The sequence below is a fragment of the Lampetra fluviatilis genome, chromosome 32 (genome assembly GCF_964198595.1).
Source record: "Lampetra fluviatilis chromosome 32, kcLamFluv1.1, whole genome shotgun sequence".
Taxonomy (NCBI): Eukaryota; Metazoa; Chordata; class Hyperoartia; order Petromyzontiformes; family Petromyzontidae; genus Lampetra; species Lampetra fluviatilis.
The window spans coordinates 12,545,776-12,571,476 of record NC_136306.1 but is presented as its reverse complement, the minus strand read 5'-3'; the positions used below and the strand labels follow the sequence as shown (position 1 = coordinate 12,571,476).

At 46.4% G+C, this 25,701-nt stretch overlaps 1 protein-coding gene across 4 annotated transcripts; it reads right to left on the bottom strand.

The window, feature by feature from the left end:
- LOC144943789 (large ribosomal subunit protein eL20-like) lies at nt 1-23,751 on the bottom strand. 4 transcript variants are annotated; one of them, XM_078871629.1, is made up of 6 exons: nt 23,689-23,751; nt 18,879-19,058; nt 15,433-15,562; nt 12,369-12,478; nt 3,662-3,787; nt 1-183 (listed from the first exon to the last, which is right to left on the bottom strand). In XM_078871629.1, exons 1-5 carry the CDS (start codon nt 23,701-23,703, stop codon nt 3,695-3,697), a joined length of 528 nt encoding a protein of 175 aa, XP_078727755.1. In that variant the 5' UTR covers nt 23,704-23,751; the 3' UTR covers nt 1-183; nt 3,662-3,694. The 4 variants fall into 4 exon arrangements, with proteins under 4 accessions (XP_078727755.1, XP_078727753.1, XP_078727754.1 ...); XM_078871627.1 differs by lacking the exon at nt 23,689-23,751 and adding an exon at nt 21,323-21,525; XM_078871628.1 differs by lacking the exon at nt 23,689-23,751 and having other exon boundaries at nt 18,879-19,689.
- Between the last annotated feature and the right edge of the window lie 1,950 nt (nt 23,752-25,701).

Below are 25,701 nucleotides of genomic sequence, written 5' to 3'. Positions count from 1 at the left end.
TAAATAGACTTTATTACGCAACGACAAGGATGCATTGCACAATGCTACGATAATTGGAAAAGTTATAGATAATCGACTAAACAGGGAGTGCAAGAGTTGTAGTCACAATGTGTTTCATAAAATGTGGACCGGGGACCACAACACAACATTAACCTCGAGGCCGTGTTTGATGTGGCGTTCATTCTGCAAAGATAAATGGGAGGGTGAAAGTATACACACGGCTGATGTAGTAGCTTCATCGCTCTTTATCATAAATGAGTCTCAGTGCTCCCATCTACACAGATTGCTTCCTGCCGACTGCGTTCTTGACCACACAGTAACCGATCTACCACAGGAGGACTGCCTCACTTCTTTCAAGAGCTGTAATATACAGAAAGCACCGAACAAGAAGCTGTAACAGTAAACAAGCAGGAACATTCTGTAAAATGGATTGGCATCAGAATGGATTGGCATCAGAATGGATTGGCATCAGAATGGATTGGCATCAGAATGGATTGGCATCAGAATGGATTGGTATCAATCCATTTTTGGCTACGTACAGGTGTGAAAGAAGTTCTACATACACAATGTGTCCATGGCCACATTGTGCTGTGATGCACCATAAATAGTCCTGGAGTGGTGACACATTGCCTGCATTCAAGCACTTCGAATGTGGAGTTGATGGATTACACAGATTCATCCATCAGGCGCTGTTCCTCAAAATCCAGCTGTGCTGCAATGTGATCAAGAGATGGCAGTACAGCAAATGATTCTGTGACCCTGTGGTGCAAATGTAGCATGGTTTTTCCCTGGATAACTGGAATTTTTTCTCACATGCAAAACACTGAAATAAAACCATAGCCAAGTGGAAAAGAGGTCGGTGCTGATCTGACACTGCTGAGATCTTGGGTTTAAATCCAGGCAGCTGCCTGCGATTAAAACGACGTTTTGGTAGTGCAGAGAGTTGATCGTCCCAGCCGAGTTAGCAAACAGCACGAACAACAATCACATGACAGTTGGTTCGTAATTTGGCTAAATGATAGCTCTGAGAATTAGATATATCAGTTTGACTGTCATGCAACATGCAACAAACATTACTCAAAGTGCCAGAGGAGGTGGAAACGTTTTGCCCTATTCTGTGTAGAACAGAGGTCACTTTAAGAGATCTCAGAGGTAGCTCTGTGGTGTCTGCTTTCTTGGCCCTTTCCCAACCACGAAGGGTTGCACTGCTCGGCGAGAGATCCGAAAGGGTTCTTTGTTTCTTGACTCGAAGCACATATTGTGGAATTCCCTCCCGTTGGAAATTCGTTTATCCGATTATGTGGATGAAACACATCTTCTGACGTCAGATTATTATATTTAGCTTCTCCTTCTCTCTTGGCCTCTCCTTATTCTTACAAGGCGCCTTGAGACATTTGTGGAAGGTGCCATACAAATACATGTAAATTATTATCATCACAATTGTAAAAACAATACTTATGTTATCAAATAGCCAAATATGGAAATGAAAACCCCTTTTGTGACTTTCCTGAATGTTTTACCGACTTTAGGTTTCTAGAGGGTTTCCCATGTTAATTCAGACGACGCGTGTTGACCGTTAGGATACACGTGCGGATAGGGGAGAGCTACCATGTTTTCCAGATCGAAAAACATACTTTTTTTTATTCTCAGGTTTTTTCGGTAAAGTCACGTAGGTAAAAACATTAAAATTAATGAAAGTAAAATAAAACAAAACAAAAATAAAATTCACGACGTTTCGGAGGCAACACAAGTCTCCGTCATCAGGTGCGACCGTCACAGCCGAATTAGCTGCATCAAGTGAAGCAATGATTCAAGATGTAATCCCTTATAAGCAAGTTGAAGGGAGGTGGAGAGGGGGGGGAGAGCTTATCAGACTGTGGTAGCCAATGAATGGAAACGTATCGGGAGGGAGGAGGAGCGGTGATCAAAGACTGCACGCAGTGCTCAACACAATGAATGGAGACGTGTCGGGACGGAGGGCGAGCGGCGATCAAAGACTGCACGCAGTGCTCAACACAATGAATGGAGACGCGCCGGGACGGAGGGCGAGCGGTGATCAAAGACATCACGTAGTGCTCAACACAATGAATGGAAATGTTACGGAGGGCGAGCGGTGATCAAAGAACAATGAAGAGATTACTGTTAAACACTGTGGATGTTAACACTCGGTGAAGTAAATTAAAATAGTGCCTGTCAGATAAGATGGTCCAAAAAGTGTAATTAAGTCTTTTTTGCGTGGTTAATAACATATTTCCAGTGATTACTGAGTTTGTACCCATCATCACGGTTGAAATTATGTCTGTGTTTGTATATTTGTATGGCTTCGTGTACAAACCTTTGATGGTAGCCCGGAGGTTTGCAGAGAACCTTGGTCTCGGAAAAGACAATTTCATGAGAGCCCGCCGAGTTGTAGCAATGATCGGCAACGGCCGAAGAATCAGTTCTGCCGTGTTTCAGATCTGACTTGTGCTCGCGGACACGATCAACAACATGACGTTTTGTTTCTCCAATGTAGCAATCACCACAAATGCAACTCAATTTGTAGACTCCAGGATACTGTAAGTCAGGAACGACATCCTTCACAGATGGAATCAGATCACGGATTTTATGCACTGTACTGAATCGGACTTGGATCTTATGTTTGTTTAGAATTTTGGAGATCGTTTTGGTCACGCCTGCTATGTATGGTAACGTGATAGTTTTGGTCGGAGTTTCATGTGGTTGTTTCTATGTGGTGGGAGAGACAGCTTGGCGGATAGTGCGGTCAGAGTATCCGTTCATCCTGAGGGCCCGATGTACATGTCTTAATTCATCAGTCAGGTGGTGTTGGTCAGAAATGCCATGGGCTCTGTGGTATAGCGTTTTGATGAGATAATTATTTTGAGATGGGTGGTGGTGGGAATCCGGTTTCAAGTAGGAATTTGTGTGGGTGGCTTTCCTGTAGACAGAATGTCCCAAGGATCCGTCAAGCCTCCTCTTAAACAGAATATCCAAGAATGGTAGTTTACCGTCTTTCTCCACTTCCATGGTGAATCTGATAGATGGGTGTCTAGAATTGATGTGGTCCAAGAAGTGGTTCAATGCTGGGAGGCCATGTGGCCAGATGACGAAAGTGTCATCCACATATCTCTTCCACAGGGAAGGACGCAGGGTGGATGTCTGGATGGCGTCTGATTCAAACTTTTCCATGAACATGTTGGCTATAACTGGTGACAAGGGGGAGCCCATAGGGGTACCCTCATTCTGTTTGTAAGGGATTACATTATGAATCATTGCTTCACTTGATGCAGCTAATTCGGCTGTGACGGTCCCACCTGATGACGGAGACTTGTGTTGCCTCCGAAACGTCGTGAATTTTATTTTTGTTTTGTTTTATTTTACTTTCATTAATTTTAATGTTTTTACCTACGTGACTTTACCGAAAAAACCTGAGAATATGAATCATTGCAGTCACGAAAGCTTCAAATCTAGAAAGAAATACTTTTTTCCCTTGCATTGTTGAAGCAGACTTTGGGGGTACGTCCCATAACCCAGCAGGTAGGTAGATGTGTGTGTGTTACCATAATTGTGTAACTTTATTGACGCCAAGCGCATGTTTGTGTTGCGTCTTACTCTTCGGAACAGAATTCTATTCCGGAGAATTTGGTAATCGTGAACTCACAACGGTGCCGTTAGCATGCAGGAGGAGGGCGGCTCAGTAGAGGGTGTTGGGCCGGCGCGTTGAGAACCGCGGGCTGTGCTGCTTGCGCAGGACGCGGTGGGGCAGCGGGAAGCGAATCTTGGAGTTCTGTAATCGCACGCACGCACGGGTGGCCTTGAGACGATCCCTCCCATCAGCACAACACAGCACTGTGTTATCCCAGCAGGTGGCACTGTGGTCAAAGGCATGAGCTAAAGTCTCTGATGAGGATCGAGTCAGCCTATCATCCCTGAGGTGTTAAAAGAGATCACTGTTTTAGGAAGTCTGTGATTTTAAAAAAACATCTTCAGGAAAACCTCACGCAGTATCAAGTCTCTTTCCTGAGGCTTCTGTATCGGGATGCTTGGTCAACAGCAGCCCCCACCCGATCGAAAGAATGTCCACCACCGGCTCAGGGCCACCAAGGGAGCCAGAGTACTTGAGTATGGTGACAGCATCATTACTTTGACCAAAGGAGAGGCCAAAGATACGTCCTTGCCATCTGAGCTCAATGATTCATGTTCTGCAGCACCAAGTGATTGTCTCCCTTTTGCTCTCTTTCCTTCTAATTTCCCACAAAGGCATTGCTTAGAACACAATGCTCAAGTTCTTGTGTCCGTGCACACAGTGTACCATACCTGTTAACCCATATGGTTTACCCGTATTCTTGTACAGGGTCCATATCGCGCACAGCCGTTTCAATACGGGAGAAAATGTGTTTTTGTCTATTTGTTTGTGTTTCTCCCGTGTAATGGGACTTTGTAGAATGAACGTTGAGATTTCTAAGGGCACTGGGTGACCAATAAGGTTTAAATTGATCTGTAATAAGGTAGGCAATGATAAGGGGTTTGTCAGTTTAACACGTAGGCTTTCGTGACCAATGTTATTCATAATCAACGATTTTTGGGTTTAGATCGCGTTATTTATAAATGTGTCGTAACCCTCCACCACCCGACACGGCCAATCAGTAAAAATGTGTCACGTTGACAAAAGACAAATAGTTCACTGCTTTAGCCCACCGGTGTGTTGAAGCCACAACATTTACAATTTGAGTACAACGTTTCGCTGGTAATTGCGATTTAAAGGTTTTTATTAACTTCTCAGCGGGTACAAGGAAAACCAAAGAGAGTACTGAAAACCACTCCTTCCCGAGCGCCCCCGTTGGCCCCTTCGAGTCTCCGTCACATCCACGGGCTCCACCCACAGACAATGCAACAAAAAAAAAGCTCGCCGCCATAACACACACCGCCCCGTTCCCCTTATTCACATTCATCACCACCATTCACCCATGCGCTGCTCCATCACATCGCCTTCCCCCGATCAAACACGTACATTCCTCGCCCACACGACTTAGCAGGCCGGCTAAAATGTGCGTGGCCATCCTTCACTATCCCTTCCCTATACCCGCCGGTCCCCTCGCTACCCCACCCCGGGTAGGGGCCACTTCCACTTCACACCTGCGGCCTTGTATCCCAGCCTAACCCGGTCTACTTCCATCACCCTTTCTAGCAACCTCCTCGCCCAGTAGCACACCTCCAACAGTGATATAGGGGACCCATCCAACTCTTTTCTGCGAGCTCCCCACAAGGCCTCCTTTGTCGCGCCTATTATGGCCCACGTTCGATCTCTGTTATCTCCCCGCACCTCCCTTAAGACTCCCCACATAATGTCCCGACTTATCACCCGCGATGGGTAAAACCAGGACAACAGCGGACTGCTCAGTCTCCACACCTCCTGTGCGAAGGGACACTTCACCATGACGTGCACCGCGTCCTCATCTGTGTTGCAGCCCCTCGGGCATTTGGGCGAACGTGCCATTCGGCGAGAAAACATGAAGCCCCTCGTCTCTAATCTATCCCACACCGCCAACCAGGACAGATCTCTCTGTTCTTTTGTGAGCGCCGTTGATGAAGTGTTCCTCCACACTTGACGGTACATAGTCCTCTTTGCGCCCATCACCCCCTCGCAGGCCTCCCCTTCGTTTACTTTGGCCAATACCTCCTGGGAGTTCCACGGTCCCCCTCTCTGACTCAAATTGTACTCTTTTATGTAGTCACCCACCGCCGCATTCAGCCATCCTTGTGGCCAGGCCAAGGGCGTGCCCGCCGGTAATTGGGTCATCCCAAGCCCCCTCAGGAGCCACATCAGGTGATACCTTAAATAACAAGCGGCCTTCCCCCGGGGCTCTTCGGAAACGAATAACCTCAAAGTGTTGCACACAAAAATTGAGGACAGCACACGTGCAATATTTGGGGCACCATTCCCCCCGTTCTCGACACGTTTACACATCACCACCCTCTTCACTCTATCCATCCCGCCTCCCCAAATGAATTGAAACAACAGCGATTCCAGGATTCTTGCCTCCCTCCTACCTGGCAGGTACACATATGCGAGGTAGTTGAGTGTTGGTAAAACCACCACCCTCACTACCAGAATCCTCCCTTCCATCGTGAGCCGTCTCCCAGCCCACTTGCCTAACTGTCCCTTTACCTGCTTTATCCTCCCGTCCCAGTTTCGTTCCGCCGACCTCTCTCGGCAAAAGGACACTCCCAAGACCTTGACTTCCTCCGTCTTTATCCTCAACTCAGGCGGCCGGCCCTCAAATAGTCTCGGGTCCCCGAAGGCCATCAATTCGCTCTTCCTCGCGTTCACCTTCAAGCCGGAGGCCAGGCCGAAGCGGTTTGTCTCCTCCATGGCCCCCCACACTGATGCCACGTCCCTACAGAGCACGACTACATCATCCATATATAGCGCCACCTTCCCCTGTTCCTTATTCCCGGGGATGGTCACTCCCTTAATCTCCTCATTGTTTCTCATTGCCTGTGCAAGGGGTTCCATACACATTACAAATAGAACCGCGGACATCGGGCACCCCTGTCTCACCCCTGACTCTACTGGAATTGTCCCCGAGAGCTCCCCATTTATCAGTAGTCTGGTCTTGAGCCCTTGGTAAAGACGCCTCACCCAATCGACCAAGGGTCCCCTCACTCCTATTTTTTCCAACACTGCGAACATATACTCGTGCGAGAGGCGGTCGAAAGCCTTCTCAAGATCCATACTAAGAAGCCCTAGGGGGCATCCCCTCTCTCCTTCTACCTCTATTGCCTCCCTTAATAAAATCAGGGAGTCCGAAATCCTTCTTCCTGGCACCGCACACGTCTGGTCGGGTTCGACAACTCCCTCCACCACCTTCCCCAGGCGCATCGCAGCTTTTTTTGCCATAATCTTGTAGTCCGAGTTCAGGAGCGTAACTGGACGCCAGTTTCCCAACTCTCTCCGGTCCCCCTTCTTATACATCAGTGTGATGAGCCCCTCACACATTTCTTATGGCACCAGTCCACCCTCCAGCATTTCCCTATACATCTGCAGCATGTCCCCTTTCATTAAATCCCAGAATGTAATATAGAATTCTGCTGGAATTCCATCCAGTCCTGGCGTCCTATTCTTATTCTGCCTCCTCACTGCCTCCTCCACTTCCTCCATCTGGATCCTCCCTCCCAGTACCTCTGGGTTCTTAACCTCATGTCTTAGCTCCCCTAGCAGTGCCTCCCTTATTCCCTTATCCGTTCCCTTCCTCCCATACAACTCCCCATAGTACTCCTCCGCTATCTCTATCATACCCTCTGTCGTTGCCTGCCTGCCTCTGACCGGACTCACCAATTCCCTAAGTGTGTTGTCTCCTGCCTTGCATTTCTTAAAGAAGAAACTCGTACATTTCTCTCCCTGTTCCGTTGCCCTGACCCTTGCCCTGTATGCCATTTGTTTGACTCTTTTTTCCAATACCGAGGATAACCTTCCCTTCAATCTCCGTATATCCTCACCCACCAGGAATCCCAGCTCAAGTAACTTGTGCTTCTTCTCGATTCTAGCGTTCCACAGCTGCAGTTCCCTGTTTACACTCCTCCTTCTACTATGTGTCTGGAAGAGGGCCTTTATCCGGCCCTTCACCATGCTCCACCACTCCACCCTCGTGGCAAAGCATTCCTGCAGGGTCGTCCAGTCTTCGTACTTCCTTACAAAGTCTTCCACGACCCTTCTGTCTTCCAACAGGCTTACATTCATTTTCCAGGTTCCCTTCCCCATCTTCAGGCCACCTGGAATACCGAGCTTTGCCTTCACCAAATTGTGATCTGACAAGGGGAAGGGTTCCAGGTCTGCTCCATCCACCTTCACATTGGCAGACACAAAGATGAAATCTATTCGTGATTGCGTTCTACCGCCCTTATCCGACCACGTGTATCCCGGTCTCACCGGGTGTACCTTTCTGAAGGTGTCAGTCATTTTAAAATCCTCTATCAGCTCCTTCAACTTCCTAGAGGAAGGGTCGAGCCTCCTCCTCCCAGCCACCGATAATAGGTCTGCCAGGCACAACGGGCAGTTAAAATCACCCCCCATTATGACTTGCCGTCTCGTCACGAGTAGGGTCGCTACATTATTCCATAGGTCCACTCTTTCTGTGCACGTCGTGGGGTCGTACACATTTATTAGTCTCAGGTCTGCCTCTCCATAAGACACGTCCACATAATGGAGGCGGCCCAGGATCACCTCTTGGGACCCGACTATCTGTATACCCCTCCTGCCTAGGAGGGTAACCACCCCCGTGCATCGATTTTCATTACTCCCGGACCAAAAGTAGTAGCCATCCCAGCTCTCCAACAGCTCCTCCCGGCCCAGGGTGTATGGTAGGTGGCATTCCTGGAGGAAGACCACCTCCCACTTGGTAGCCTGTAGCAGTTGTATTATTGCTCCTCTCCTCCCCTTTCCCTTCAAGCTCCTCACATTTACGGACGCCACGGAAAGTTCCATGTTGGGATGTGTCTCAGTCCGAAGCGGCCTTTTCCGCTCGCCCTCCGTAACCGTCTTCATTCGCCAGTTCCCGCAATTTCATTTTGCCCCTTGTTCTCAAGGGTTTCCCCCTGCGCCGGCTCTCCACCCTTTCCTCCATCCCCTCCCTCGAGGCCTCTGTGTCCAGCGAGGAGTCCGAGGATTCTGTGCTGCCTGAAGAGGCGCTTCTTTTTGGGGCTCTCCGTATCCTCTTTTTCCTTCCGATTGGTCCCTCCCCCATGTCTCGCTACCGCCTTCCTCCTGCTGTCGTTCCCCTTTTCCTTCATCCTCCTCCACCGCCTCCGCCCAGTCTTCCACGGTCGTCTCGGAGATGCTGCCCATGCCGTCGCTCCCCTCCCCCGCCAGCCCCTCTTACTGCTCGCGCGATGTCGATTCTGCTCTTTTTTCATGCCTCTCCCCTTCTCCCCCTTTGTCCGTTGCTGGTGGCTGCTGCTCAGCCACCTCCACGTCCTTCCCTCACCAGTTCCTTATCCGGGTCCAGTTTGGTCCCACACCCTTCCTCATCCCTCGCTCCTCCTACCCTATACGCCCTAACCTTGTTGGCGTACGACTCCGGACAATTTTTGTACAGATGTTCTCGGCTACTACAGAGGTTACATTGTGCCGGAACACTGCATTCTTCTACCTCGTGGTCCAGTGCTTGCATCTATAGCAGACTTTTGTCTTGCACACTGCGGCCAGGTGACCGCTGCCCCCACACCTCCTACACAGTTTAGGTTGTCCGGCATACACAACATATCCCCGGTTGCCTCCTATGTTCAGGGCACTCGGGATGTGTCTCAAGGTCCCTCCCTCTGTTTTCAGCCGCACCCTCCATTGTCTTGCCCCTGTCCATATCCCCACTGAGTCCCTCACCTTTTTACAGCCCGACAGTACCGAGCAGTGCTGTCTTAGCCAGACCTCCACGTCGTGGTCATGTAGGGCTTCATTGTATAGGAAAATAGTCACCACCTTCGTGTCCAGCTCTGATAACAGTTGTAGCTTCATTGATATCAATGGCTTCTCCTCCGCCTTTTCCTCGAAGCGGGTCATAAATCTTTGTAGCAGGGGGCTTGAGTTGAAGATTACATCAAACACCCTCCCTCCCGGCAGAGTTATCAAACAGTACAAGTCTGTCGGTTCTATTTGTAGCAAGCCCATCATTATTGACCGTACAAAGGATGCTCGGTCGATGGTCACTTCTTCTGCTACCTCGTCCTTCATCATTACTCTGACGCAATTATGTCGTTTGACATGAGGTGGTGTCAGACTCACCCCTGCCCCGCCTCGCCATTTCCCGTCTCGTTCCCGGGGCCTCCCAGCTCCCACTGGTCCAGCGTCCACTGTCGCGTTCTCCCTCCGGGCCTCCCCCTGCCCCAGGGTTTCTGGCGTCTCCCTGGCTTCGTTCCCCACCCTCCGCTCAGGGGCACCCGCCTCTCTGCTTCCGGACGCCATACCTTTTTCTCCTCGGCCTCCCTCACCCACTCCATCAGCACCCACCCTCCCATCCAGTTCCTCCATCCTCTCCTTCTGCCGTGCCTCCGCCGCGTTCCCCTCCATCCGTCTCCGTGCCTCCTCCACGCATCCCCCTGCTGCCAGCGGGTCGGTCTGGTTGCCCCAGTCCCCTCCGGCGGCACAGGTGGTGTCGGTGGCCCTCTGCTTTCGCCACGTCTTCTTCTTGTCTCCTGCAGTCACCGTCTGGCCGACTCTGTCGTCCCTGGCTCCCTCAGCAGTGCAGGTGGCATTCATTTCTCTTGGCGCTCTCCCTGCTTCCTTTTCATCTGCTGTGAGCATAAGCTGGGCGGCTCGGTCATCCCGGTCTCCTTCAGCAACTCGGGTGGCCCTCGTGGTCCTTGACTCTCGCCGTTTCCCCTCTTCGTCTGTTGCGATTTCCGTCTCCATTCTCCAGCAGTCCCCGCTTCTTGGCAGCGTGGTCATCCCTGGCCACACGGTCAGGGCCCTCGCAGGCCTCGGGGCTGGTGGCTAGGTCTCACTTGAGATCCGGACGGGCTGGAAGGATCACCTCGATGCTCCTGGTGTCTCCCCTGGCAAGCCAGGGCAGTTTCCCCCTCATCGGGCAATTCGCCAGAATGGTGAGGCTCTGTTGTGTCTCCCGTTCTTATATAGAGCAGCAGCAGGGTGACGTCATCATTAACTCATTAACTCATCAGGTGCAAAGATTCAAGGGGGGGAGTGATTGTAATTATATACTAGATTAGTAATCAGGCTATTGTTACGATGCGAGTTGTAGATTAGTAATCATTTGGAATGTGTTTTATTGTGATTATGCTACATTAGTAATCAGTTAGTGGTTGTTTCCCTTATAAGGAATTGTAATGTATCTTATTTAATAATACGCTTCCAGGCCGCACTAAGCCTGTAGCTGTCTGAGCGATTAAAGTTATTTCTGTTTCTCTCAATTTCAATCGATTCTCTAATTAGTCTTTGCCAGTAGTAACTAGTTTTACACAACACTTCCACGTTGTCAAAATCAATTGAGTGTCCCTGTTGGCATGGATGTTCTGCTACTGCCGACAGTTGTGTTTGTGATAGTTTAATATTTCTCTGGTGTTCTTTTAGTCTTACACTAACGTTACGCCCTGTCTGTCCAATATAGCATCTGCCACATACACAATTAATCCGATATACACCTTCTGTTGATAATTTAGGTAATTCGTCTTTAGTGCACGTTACTAGTTGTTGAATTTTGTGTACTGTACCAAATCTTACTGTAATGTTTTGCTTTTGCAAAACACGGGCTAATTTGTCAGTTACTCCTGAGATAAATGGTATTTTTATTGTTTTAATAATCTGATCGCTTTCAGCAGTGTTGCTTTACGATCGTGATTTGGCTTTTAGTGCTCTGTTAATTTGAGCATTATTGTAGCCATTCTGTCTTAGTGCTTCTTTAACATGTTTAATCTCTCTCACTAGACTTTCACCATCTGACACTGTTTTAGCCCAAAGTATGAGCGTCTTGATAAGAGAGGATTTCTGAGCTGGGTGATGATGTGAATCTGCATTCAGATAGGCATCCTTAAGGGAAACAACCACTAACTGATTACTAATGTAGCATAATCACAATAAAACACATTCCAAATGATTACTAATCTACAACTCGCATCGTAACAATAGCCTGATTACTAATCTAGTATATAATTACAATCACTCCCCCCCTTGAATCTTTGCACCTGATGAGTTAATGAGTTAATTATGACGTCACCCTGCTGCTGCTGCTCTATATAAGAACGGGAGACAGCAGAGCCTCACCATTCTGGCGAATTGCCCGATGATGCTGGATGCAATTACCAGCGAAACGTCGTACTCAAATTGTAAATGTTGTGGTTTCGCGCTTCAACACACCGGTGGGCTAAAGCAGTGAACTAATTTGTCTTTTGTCAACGTGACACTTTTTTACTGATTGGCCGTGTCGGGTGGTGGAGGGTTACGACACATTTATAAATAACGCGATCTAAACCAAAAAATCGTTGATAATGGATAAGGGGTTTACAGGTACGGTGTACCATTTTCCTTTTCCGTGTCAAGTATTTTTAAGAGTGTCTCCACGTTTAATTTAGTTTTGGGATGGTTCTTGTATCCATTGGTGGCCCTAAATGACAATTGACAATTCCACCTTCCTCTTGCAGAGGCCAACTTTTCCACAAAACAACTCTTTCTGCCTTTCCACAACGTGGTACTCATTGCATCACTCCTGGAGGTATGAAAAGCCGTTGTCAGTCCCAGTCAGTATTTGAACTTGGAGCGTTTTGTGCATTATTAACCTTCCGGCACACAAAGTACCCACGACTGCGACCACAGCATTGCTGGGGAGAGGCGTGCAGCTGTAAGGGTGGAGGGCACTCACGTGGAACTGCTTGACGCCCGGGCGCCGACACTTGCTGGCTGTGATCACCTCTACCTTCATGATCTGGATGGAGTGGGCCCGTGCACGGTGCCGGGCTCCCATGTCTCGGTCTGGAGCGGAGAAAGTGGGAACGCGAGATCTGGTGAATTCGCAGTCGTGCGTGCCCACTTCACGGCGGAGAGGAGGCAAAGTACCTCACCTCCCTTCCACTGCACAGCCGAGCCATGCCAAGCCAGCCCGGCGCGGATCAAGAGGAGCCCAGGTTTTTTTCCACTGCAGAAGCCGCGTCGTGCCGCTGACGTCACACGCAGTGAGCGGGTTGAGTCACGTGTGGATGCGACGTACAACAAAAGTTAGATCGGTCAATATGGAGGAGAGCGTTACGAGCCCGCGGTGAGTGAGCGGGGGCTTAGTTACCAACGACTGCACAACCCCCACCATATGAAACTTTATTCATCACTTAATATCTGTGGGCTAAAAACCATCTTGATTGCCATTCGAAGGGCAATGTTCATAAGGGTGAGTCACTTGAGGTGACCGGGTGGCTTGGAGGTCACTGAGCTGCCAACCCAAAGAACCTGGGGTTTGAATCCAAGCAGTAGTACATTTTGATTAAGGAACTGCTTGATATAGTGAATGATCTCAGCCCAGATACCAATGACTGCACGCAAAAATCTAGAACCATAAATATGCTTCTGATCTTAATTTAGCTAAATTCTGCAAATTAAATATCGGTTTTCTGGCAATGGACCAATATTACTCTCCTAAAAGCGTTGTGCTCTACTGTGAGCCAGAGGTTACTCGAATAAATCTTAGAAATAGCTCTGTGATATCCACTTCTGCGGGCCCTTCAACACAAAGGGATACACTGGTCTGTGAAACATCTGCATGACGATAGCACAATCAGGATAATATTTGGGAAAATTTACAGTTGGTGTACTGTACTTCTATGTTCATATATGCTTCACTCCTTCCCTAACCTGCTCCAACCTGCGTGAAGGATGATCAAACACCCCGCATGTCCCACGTAGTGTGTGGATGCCCACAGTCAGCAGTAGATTGACAAAAGGGCTGTGAGATTTCCAAAAGGAAATGTTTTCGTTTCGTCTTATCTTATGTTGTATAGATTTATATAGTGCCTTAATCCAAGGCGATTTACAACAACAATACAATTGTACATAAGATGATAGTGGTCAAAATAAAGAGTGGAGTTATTAAAAGTGGAGGCGTAGTTATGGTGACATTTAGGAGGACCGGTGAGAGTGGTTACAGAGGAGTTGGGGTAGTGATAGGGGTTGGGGTCTTGATTGGGGTGGTGGTAGTGATAGGGGTTGGGGTAGTGATAGGGGTTGGGGTAGTGATAGGGGTTGGGGTAGTGATAGGGGTTGGGGTCTTGATTGGGATGGTGGTAGTGATAGGGGTTGGGGTAGTGATAGGGGTTGGGGTAGTGATAGGGGTTGGGGTAGTGATAGGGGTTGGGGTAGTGATAGGGGTCGGGGTCTTGATTGGGGTGGTGATAGTGATAGGGGTTGAGGTAGTGATAGGGGTTGGGGTCTTGATTGGGGTTGGGGTAGTGATAGGGGTAGGGATAGTGATAGGGGTTGGGGTAGTGATAGGGGTTGGGGTCTTGATTGGGGTGGTGGTAGTGATAGGGGTTGGGGTAGTGATAGGGGTTGGGGTCTTGATTGGGGTGGTGATAGTGATAGGGGTTGAGGTAGTGATAGGGGTTGGGGTCTTGATTGGGGTTGGGGTAGTGATAGGGGTTGGGGTAGTAATAGGGGTTGGGGTAGTGATAGGGTTTGGGGTCTTGATTGGGGTGGTGGTAGTGATAGGGGTTGGGGTAGTGATAGGGGTTGGGGTAGTGATAGGGGTTGGGGTCTTGATTGGGGTGTTGGTAGTGATAGGGGTTGGGGTAGTGATAGGGGTTGGGGTAGTGATAGGGGTTGGGGTCTTGATTGGGGTGGTGGTAGTGATAGGGGTTGGGGTAGTGATAGGGGTTGGGGTAGTGATAGGGGTTGGGGTAGTGATAGGGGTTGGGGTAGTGATAGGGGTTGGGGTAGTGATAGGGGTTGGGGTCTTGATTGGGGTGATGGTAGTGATAGGGGTTGAGGTAGTGATAGGGGTAGGGGTCTTGATTGGGGTGATGGTAGTGATAGGGGTAGTGATAGGGGTTGGGGTAGTGATAGGGGTTGGGGTCTTGATTGGGGTGATGGTAGTGATAGGGGTTGAGGTAGTGATAGGAGTTTGGGTCTTGATTGGGGTTGGGGTAGTGATAGGGGTTGGGGTAGTGATAGGGGTTGGGGTAGGCCTGGTCATCGCTGGGGGGCAGGGAGTAGCAGCAGCAGGATGATGGGCTTGGGAAAAGAGATGGGGTTTTTTATTGGAGGAACGGAAGCAGTCACGTAGGTAAAACATAAAAATTAATGAAAATAAAATAAAATAAAAACAAAAATCACGACGTTTCGGAGGCAACACAAGTCTCCGTCATCAGGTGGGACCGTCACAGCCGAATTAGCTGCTAATTCGGCTGTGACGGTCCCACCTGATGACGGAGACTTGTGTTGCCTCCGAAACGTCGTGATTTTTATTTTTATTTCATTTTATTTTCATTAATTTTGATGTTTTACCTACGTGACTTTACCGAAAAAACCTAAGAATATGATGCCTTGCAGTCACGAAAGCTTCAAATCTAGAATGAATGAACGGAAGCAGGTTGGTGAAGATGATTATTTTGTGTGTAGTGGGAATTGGTTCCAGTGGAGCGGAGCGACAAGGGAGCAGGAAGGAGAGCATGACTAGGCTGTAGGGCGAGGGAGGTACAGAGAGGGACGGTAGAGACTGGGAGTGTAGCGGACGGGGTGGGACAGAGTACTAAGAGATGAGAGAAGCAAGACCATGGAGGGAATTACAGACGAGAGTGAGAAATGTAAACATGCGGTGATAGTAGATGGCAATCCAGTGGAGTTGGGAAAGTGGAGCATAAGTGTGGGAATTGTGGGGAGTTTATTTCTACTGGACCAGGGAGTGGGCACTGGTGGTCATGAGAAGCGAGGGTGGTACACACAGCAAGCGGTGACGGCGCCAGCGGTGGTGAGGTCTCTGTACTCGCGGTACATGTTGTGGGTTCCGCTGCGGGACTCGTAACGCAGCCAGATGCCAAAGTTCTTGATCCTCTGTGGGAACTTCTCGGAGACCTGGCTCGGGGTACGGAAGCGGCAGAGGCAGAGACTGAGGTCAAGCATTTGTCAATTCGCGTGGATGTTTGTGGTTGGGCTGCACAGCTCTTACAATGTGTTCTCGAGTTGTAACCGGCGTTGTTTGGCACAATGTCCACCGTTTCTGAAGAAGCTCCCAACCGCCTTGGGCGAAATGCCAGACATGATGAACAGCATGCATTAGCGCCAGAAAACTCGTCGCATTTGCCCATTTATTTGTTCATTAATGTTGAGTACTTCACAGATTAAGAACATGTTGCTCTAACGACATTGCTATGTCCTATGACCAAATCCCATCCCCATGGAATATTCCTGATCTCGTCATGTCACGGTAGTTAAGCAGAGCAAAACCTGTACGGTGCTTGGGTGTGCAACCACCATGCATAACAGGTTGATAGAGGCTGTAGGACTACGTGGTGGGCAGCAAAGAGCAGTGCAGCAAAATCCATTGTTGTACTGTACTTCTATGCCCCCACATCTATTCTTCCCGCGTTAACCTATTCATACTTAGTAGCCCAGTGAATTCAGTCAAATAACTTTCACAACCCACACAATGTAGAGAGGCCCTCATCCAGCAATAGATTGCCAAAGGGCTGTTGCTTGTGCTAAATTCAATCGAGTAAAGTGTCTGCCTGATGGTGGCCTTGAGCTAGAATGTTACGGGGCCAGTCTTTCCACAGGATGACGACTACTGACTTCCCACAACGTGGTATGTATTTTATAGGTCCATGAGGGTTGATGGGCTGAGTCAACCATGGCGAGGATTCATTATAAATTGATAGCCTGGCTGCATAATAAAGATACGCAAATCATTTATTTAACAGGACGTCCAATTATAATGTTGCATCGCATTTAATTCATGTGGTGGAGGCATTTAATTGCGAGGCTCAAGATAATCGTCATGTAGTAGCAGTGACTAATAGGGGCTTACCTGCGTTAATTCTGAGTATGTTGACACTTGCTGCGATGTCGGTTTGCACCGCTTGGGTGCGATTAACATTTAAATATATCACGTGCGTGCTAATGCAATTACGTGCTGATTAGCGTGTTTATGCTTTTGCGTTTCTGATAAATTTTATTTAACGAAGCCCTGTTCAAACTGATGGTTCATTTAGATGGCGCGAAAGAAAAATCGGATTCAATGACACTGAGTATCACAAGGAAACCCATGAATGACCCGTTTTAATTAAAACTAAGTTAATTGTTCTAATTTGTATTGGTAACAATAAACGAACAAAACATTTCCTGGACCCATCTATGTACCTTTTAATCCCAGTCCGTTTTTGTGTAATCAAAGTGTGCATGTTATTCTGTCTTTAAGTTGTCACTTGAAGAACAAATACAGTGCGGTACACACTGTCACCCTTTCATTAAAAGCACAGCATTCACCGCATGGCCAAGTAACCATGAACTCCAAAAGAAACCAGATCCACAACATTATAAAATATTCATCACGGGTTAAATTTTGTATCTGTTATCATTGCGTGGAAGATAATCTCTGAATCACGTCACATGACCTGCTTGTGGGGCCAATCCTTCCCTCGCACCTCCAATTATCACAGTTGGCTATATACGCTGCGAATGAAGGTCTACATGTAAACAAGCCACTGGTGGAAAGGGCCACGTCCTCAGTTCAGATGAGCCCCTGACCGGGATTTGAACTTGCAATGTTCCGATCTTGGATGAAGCACTCAAACCACAGTGCTAACCCGCCGGACAATGCACAAGAATGTGTATTTTTATATAAAGTAGGGACTGACAGGGGTTACAGTAATGTGTGTCTCTCTCTGTGCGTGTCTGTCTGTGTGTCTCCGTGTCTGTGTTTTGTCTCTCTCTTAAATTTAGCAATCTTTTGAAGAACGTAATCAACCAGATAGGGTGTTGACTGTAGTGTTAGCCGACTCTCTGTGTTGTATTGCATTATATTTCTAAGTTTACTATGTTTGTTTTATTCATTCTTACCTGATGATGGTTGCTTGTGTTGCAATCGAAACGTCCGGTATTCTATTATTATTTATTTATTTTCTACGTGACTATACCGAAAGAACCAAAGAGTACAGTAAGATGATTCATCATTCTAGTTTGCACAGCAGATGCAAACGCAAGCACAAGCACGGTAGGAGATCACAATGTATAAACCGCCAGATTTTTCCAGATGATTTTGTAGATAATTTTGCTTGAAAACTTTTAACAGTTATTTCTCAAAAGTTATTGGTGCTTCGAATTGGATTTTTGGATGGTGGCCCTGTGCCACCACGTTGATACAAGTGGACATAGTTTAAACATCTATTGGGATAAAGATATACAGGAGACTAACTATTATGTAGGTATTTGTATGTTTATCTGGCACCAATAAAGTAGATCTGGCCAGGTGGCACAGTGGTTAGAGCGTGTGGCTCGCAAACATTTCCACTCTTAGTCGGGGCTGACTCAATCCTTCATCCCTCTGAGGTCGATAAAATTGGTACCACTTTTAGAAATCAAAAGTGGGTAGATTCTATGGACAGATTAACACCCACAAAAAACATTTTGTAATTTTTACCACTGGTTCAAGGCTGTATTTTTATTTGAGTGGAAAACCACTGACTTTCTGAAGATGGCAAGGGTAAAAAGACTTATCCATACTTAATCTATAGCTTCCCCCACACGCATAATATCTTACACCCTGGCGTGGCTAAGAATGTGCTAATCAATTTGCAGCATGTTCAAAATTCGGCTGCTGGGGTGTTAACTGGAACACCTTCTTCACATCATATTACACCCGTTTTGGCCTCCCTGCATTAGCTTCCAGTTTCACATAGAATACAGTTTAAAATCCTACTGTTAACTTACAAAGCAGTGAACCATCTTGCCCCAGCCTACATCATTGGCATGCTGCACCCATATGTCCCCTCAAGGTTCCTAAGATCTGGGGATGCAGATCTTCTCTGTATTCCCAGGTCAAGGTTTCAGTTTATTGGGTGACAGCTGTTTCCCGTCTAGTCCCCAGGATATGGAATGTTCTTCCACGAGATATCAGCGATCTCTTTTGAGTCTGTGGACATTTTAAAAATGCGCCTTAAAACCTATTTACATGCTTCCGCTTATTCAATTTTTAGTTCTTTTAGTCAATGATTTTTAAAATGTATTTATATACATTTTATGCTGAGTGTCTGCTGCTGCTGTGTCCTGTGCAGCGCTTTAAGATCCTTGATGAAAAGTGCTATATAAATGTAATTATTATTATTATCATGCATCTGAGCTTACATGACGAATTACCCTCTTTGATTGTATTACCACCACGACCTTTGCTCACCGTCCCACAGTACACCATCTCCCCAGACGACTTCTTGAGCTTGCGCAGCACGGACGCAAAGTACCAAAAGCGGGATTTGGCCACCACGTGGTTGGGTGCGAAGATTCGCATGCGGTACAGAGGGGGCCTCGGCTGCTTGGGTGTCGGCACCCGCCTGCCAATCACCTTGAACTCCTTGAGCTGCACGCTCACACACGCAGGTGATTGTCCCTCATTGAGCGTCACAAGCAACACGTGCACTCGGGACCACGACGCTGCCGATGTCATGACGCCATCGCTTCCTTCATTATGCCAGATTTTGGAACTAACCTCGAAGAGCTGCCCTTTTCAATCCCCATCATCCGAGTTTAGGTTTTCCCCTTGGTCGCCAACCTCTGGGTGCCACCAGTGTTTGTCTTGATAACCTCCCCTCATATTTCCTGCACACATGCTCTACCCATTGCGACCTCCTCATCTCTAATACTTCTGCAATGCTTTCCTCTCAAGTTCTATTCCAGACGACAAATTGCTTATCCTACCCCACCACACGTGACCCGCTGTGATGTACCCATTTCTATTGTCAGCTCTGCTGACTTCATGCTATTTAAATCGTGCCTAAAGACACAACTTATTTCTCAGGTATTTTTTCTACTTTTTGAATACTTTGTTTTCGGGTTGGGCGTCTTCGTGTGTGTCTTGCACAACGCCTCCTTGTGACCTCCGAGTGAAAGGTGCTTCATAGGTGTAAATGATTATTTTTAAAACACGCCTGTTGTTTAAACTGGCGCAGGGAGTTTTAACGAGGAACCTCCGAGCTTGCAAGCCCAGTGTGATAACAATTACACAGTGGCAGCATCCCAAGGAAAATCTACATATACATGTATGTTATTGAAAAAATCTACATATACATGTATGTTATTGAACGAGGAAAATCTACATATACATGTATGTTATTGAACGAGGAAAATCTACATATACATGTATGTTATTGAAAAAATCTACATATACATGTATGTTATTGAACGAGGAAAATCTACATATACATGTATGTTATTGAACGAGGAAAATCTACATATACATGTATGTTATTGAAAAAATCTACATATACATGTATGTTATTGAACGAGGAAAATCTACATATACATGTATGTTATTGAACGAGGAAAATCTACATATACATGTATGTTATTGAAAAAATCTACATATACATGTATGTTATTGAAAAAATCTACATATACATGTATGTTATTGAACGAGGAAAATCTACATATACATGTATGTTATTGAAAAAATCTACATATACATGTATGTTATTGAAAAAATCTACATATACATGTATGTTATTGAACGAGGAAAATCTACATATACATGTATGTTATTGAAAAAATCTACATATACATGTATGTTATTGAAAAAATCTACATATACATGTATGTTATTGAAAAAATCTACATATACATGTATGTTATTGAAAAAATCTACATATACATGTATGTTATTGAACGAGGAAAATCTACATATACATGTATGTTATTGAAAAAATCTACATATACATGTATGTTATTGAAAAAATCTACATATACATGTATGTTATTGAAAAAATCTACATATACATGTATGTTATTGAAAAAATCTACATATACATGTATGTTATTGAAAAAATCTACATATACATGTATGTTATTGAACGATCAGTACTATCCACTTTCTGCCCACTCAGATCGGCGTGTGGTCGCGCTCCTGGTGAAAATTCCACAATCCTTTGGTGGGGGCCACTCTTGCCATTGAATATACCCACTGTTGGATGAACAGTGCAATAGTCGTGAGCATAAGCTATTTCCATTGTGGTCATTCTTATAAAAATAGGTTATGTTAATAGTGAACTACGGTTGGTAGAACAAATGAATGTGATGAATGAACGGTGCTGGTTGGACCAACATCATTCGTGCCTGGCCAACTTTGTCTCTCTATTTCTCGTATTACCGGCATTCTGCACACAGCACCTTGGGGAAGTTTGTACGTCGATCAAACAGCGGCTCGTGTTGGTATTGTGCACGGCCAAGAATCGACGCCTCACACCACTTCACTTAAAATGCGTCCATCTCATCATATCTCAGAAGCTAAGCAGCGTTAAGCCTGGTTAGCGCTTGGATGGGTGATAACCTTGGATACAAAAAGGTATTGTGGGCATTGTGGGCAGTAGAGGGCAGCGGAGTTTCCTCTACTCCCCCCACTTGTATCCAACCCGCACGAACCAGTGTGGTGAAGTATGGTTAATATATCCCACATATGATACATGGCCCGCACTCAGCAGTGGATGGACACATTGACTGTGCACGTACATGGCCAGGAATACAACCTGGGCTAGACAAGACGTTTTAAAATGTATTGGTACGGCACAGTAATGCATTCATGAGTGTCTAAATGCACACGCATGTTTTATGCATGTCTTTAGAGTAACCCACCTTGCGCTCTTTCCGCTGCGATGGGCCAAACAGCATTGAAAACAGCAAGCAGTGATTAGCAAGCACGATGCATGCAGCAGCAGCAGCCTTGCCGTGCATTCATTGCCCTGCTCACTCACTCGCACGTCTGCATGGAACACTGAAGAACACTCAGAAAGCCAAGTGACGTTTGCTACCACAAGCAGACTTGCTTCACACACAGTATAATATTTTGCGTCGTCAATACATACAGCATTGTTTCTATGCAAACACACCTGTAGTGAATTATACTGTGCTGTACATACAGTGCTTGTTTATGTACAAACACCTCTGGTGTACTGTACAGATATGTGTAATGAATTGGAAAGTGCAGTACTGTATAACGCATCTAAGAACTGTACAACCCGATTTAAAGGCCTCGGTGCAAATCACCTGCAATGTGCCCAGGCTTGGCAGATCTCAGAAGCTCAGCAGAATTAAGCTTAGATAATGACAAATGTTGAATAGGTGACCGACACGCAATTGTACTGCATTTATATACCCCCCCCCTCCCGTCTGTGCTCTCCACCTTCACTAACCCGCACCGGCCAGCATGGTGAAGTATGGTAAATATATATATAAAATAACCCCACAACCCGTACAATGTGAGGATGGCCCTAATCCAGCAGTGGAATGACAACAGCATCTCGGCTCGGTCACCAAGGCCTGGACGTATAACAAACAAAAACATTGGGATAAATAATTGCTTTAAATTCGGTCTTTTAATTTCATTCAATTTTCCATCTACTAATAATTAACAATACTATATAGGTTATACTACCATGCAATGAACATGAATGTGAAGCAGTGCATGCAGGAAGTGCAGGCTAGCCTTGGGTCACTGTTGAAAATGACACCACACGACTGTGTCTTCGTCTCTTGAGTTCTCAGCTGGTAAACTCATGTTTTACCTGAAACCGGTGTCTGGATAATAAAGTACATTGACGAGATCTCAAAATTAGTTCTTTGAGAACTCCTTCCGCGAGCCGTTCTCTAATATGGGGTGATGCACTGTTCCGCGAACATTCTGGACAGACAGTTCGTCTCAACATGACACCTTTCGGTAAATTTGATTCAAATTGGTCGTTTTTTAAGAACTCCAGGATGGTATTGTCTCGTCTCACGTCGCAGGCTACAACGCACGGAACTGCACAAGTTGCTTAGTTCTGTTATACAGATTCTGTGGCTATACAGGAGGGTATATGACTTGATGAAAGCACTAAGAATAAAACGCACAATCTAACAGGTTTGGGCCAAACACCCCAATACTGATAAATGCATGATCTGCATATTACTGTACTCAATTGGGATTACACATAGCAATAAACAAATACAATTAAGCGCAGGTATGTATGTACAATGTTTGTTGAAGTGTGACTCGGTGTTTGCTCTGCACACAGTATGTGTCACTGGACACCCTTTCAAACGACAGTAGTCCAGGTGACACATACAGTCGTTTGGTCACACGTTGTGCCATCCAGCTTGGCATTAACGTACATTGATGGCATTCGGAGATGTTACTAACGATGTTGAATACTGTATCACACACACTCGGCTACATACAGCAGCCTGCAATGGAGTTGATGTTCGACAGAGTACATACAGCATGGAGCTGTGGCGCAGTGGTTCTGCGAACCCAGCGAGCGACCTGCAATCGATTCCCAGCCACGGCTGACATCAGTGGCGAGTGATTTCTGGTCCATGTAGCTCTAGGACCTCCGTCACCAACACTGACCGGTGTGGTGAAGTATGGTCAAACAACACCCATGACAGACACGGTGTGGGAGGCCTTCATCCAGCAGTGGATTGACAGAGCTGGAATTATTGTATAAACTCAACACATTTGTCAATTACACTACTTTAAATTATACACACAATAGACCAAACAACATAAAACACGCTCATATATAATCACACATTTTAACAGGCAATGCAGCATGCAGTTTCATAGCATCCATCATTGTCAAGGAATATACATAACCCAACAAAACCTGTATTATAGAGATAATATAAATGTTTGGATCGGCAGTATGCCTGATACGCAGCATAGCGAACAGAGCACACGCATGTGATTGTCACATTACTGACGCGATTAACACGGCACCAGTATTATCATCATTAACACGCGGACTGTGTAAGAGGATCAACACTGGCAGTGTTATCCAACAATCAATGTCACCGCATCCTTGCAGAGGAGCAATGCCCCCATTATGCAACAGTCCCAGATGCAGCCCTCATTAACGCGACATTTATACTCCCCAAACTTACAGCTCATGTATTTGTAAAAGACAGCTTTATTTATAGCTATTGAGTGTAAAGTTACGTTAATCGGCGATTGTGATATTTACCACTCCTGTGCCCATTCTTACAGCTGCTGCTGCAATGTCCCAAGGATTCTGCAGACAGAGCGCGATGACGTCACAATTTAAATACCTGCGAGCGCGGTGACGCACGTCATACGTACTGACGTCACGCCGCTTTCAGTGACCCGACTCGCGCGTGCGCGATGATGTCATGATTCTAAACTCCGCCACGGGTGCGGTAATGTCACCGGTGGCGATGTGCGTACAATGCGTGATGACGTCACGCACGCCACGGTCGGGACCCAACCTGTTAATGACGCATTCGATCGACTCCTGTGCAGCAATGGCGTCACGTTTTGTATTTAGGGGAAATTACGTCGCTGGCGCACTAATGTAAATGTTAATACAGTCTCCGTCATCAGGTGGGACCGTCACAGCCAGATTTGCTGTATCAAGTGAGGCATACAGCACATCTGGCTGTGACGGTGCCACCTGATAACGGAGACTTGTGTTGCCTCCGAAACGTCGTGATTTTTTTTTATTAATTTTAATTTCATTTTTTACCTACGTGACTTTACCGAAAAAACTAAGAGTATACCGCCCTCTGCTGCCCGCCCACCACGTGGCCTCTCAGCCGCCCATCGCACCTGGGCACGCGCTGCGGTCACCGATCCAAGCTGCTTAGAATTAGTCAAATAGAATCTTGATTTGAAGCTTTCGTTACTGCAGGAATCCATACTCTTAGGTTTTTTCGGTAAAGTCACGTGGGTAGAAAAAACTAAAATAAAATATCACGATGTTTCGATCGCAACACAAGCGGTCGTCCTCAGGCAATTTTTTTTATTTTTTTCGACCGCTTGTGTTGCGATCGAAACATTGTGATTTATTATTATTATTCTACCTACGTGACTTTACCGAAAGAACCAAAGAGTATAGTCAAATATAGGCAAACATCAAATCTGCTGTCTTATATATACCATCTCGTACAATAATGGATGTAAAGATCACAGATTATATTATTACTCATTTATAGTTTCCCAGCCTAAGAGTGGGTTGGGCAGTGCGCATCTGTTCGAAGTCCAAAGCCAACGGTGGAAATTCCACGATGCCATGACGGGGGCCAATATACAAAATACACTCATGATAGACTTCTCACGAAGTCGTATCCAATGTATCGACCCCGGAGGGATAACGAGTTAAGTTGGCCCATCCACACACCAACTTGGCACTTTCACTTGCAACACTTTACCACCTGGTCTCTGCGTTATTTACGAAGTAAAATATTGCTCGTAGGAGGAATACGTTGTTATTTCTGTACAGGAAACATTTGCTCGAATGAGGCCTGTATTTACTGTACCTATAACCAGGTGAATTGCCATTGCAAGGTGAAATAAGCGATACAAACTACACGCCGCTAACCTTCCCACGTGTAGACAGACGACAAGAGGCAGGGCAGTGAGCATTGAACTCCTCGCCCTGATATATAAAAACTCACCCTTACATTGACCACTCTTGGTAATAAAGACATTCCTTTTGCTTGAACACGTTCTACTGGTGAACACAAGTCCGTACAGTGAATTGGCCGATAGACTGAAACATTCTGTTATGTGGAGGTACGGTTGGACTTTGATAGAATTGTGCACAATATCTACAATTTGACATGAAATTGGCTTGGGGGGGGGGCATTGGTGCCATGAACCCGGAAAGCTGAGTTCGCGTCTCTCCCGCGGCAAATTCCCGAGATGAGTGGTGTGGTTGCTGATCAAGCCACACACCTCACCAACCCGCACTGACCAGCCTGATGAAGTAGAGTCAAATAGCTCCCTGTGTCACCAGTAAAGTGTGGGGAGGCCTTCATCCCATAGTAGAGTGACAAATGTGTGTAATTATATTTCTTGATTAATTTGGTCTAAAGATTTGTATTTACTATAACTCGCCACCTAATTATGTAACACTGGCTTATAACAGAACATCTACTGCAGACGAATGTGTTTTGGCACATTCTGCAGAAGAAACATGACAGCAGCCAGATTGACAGAACTGTCGTGGTAAAAGTCT

What these genes read in the sequence shown, in the direction of transcription:
- LOC144943789 (XM_078871627.1), bottom strand. Translation starts at nt 21,421, where the DNA reads ATGCACGGCAAGGCTGCTGCTGCTGCATGCATCGTGCTTGCTAATCAC. An exon ending in CGCAGCGGAAAGAGCGCAAG is followed by an intron (nt 19,059 to 21,322) that starts GTGGGTTACTCT and finishes GTGAGCGTGCAG; the next exon opens with CTCAAGGAGTTCAAGGTGAT. An exon ending in AGATGGTGTACTGTGGGACG is followed by an intron (nt 15,563 to 18,878) that starts GTGAGCAAAGGT and finishes ACCCCGAGCCAG; the next exon opens with GTCTCCGAGAAGTTCCCACA.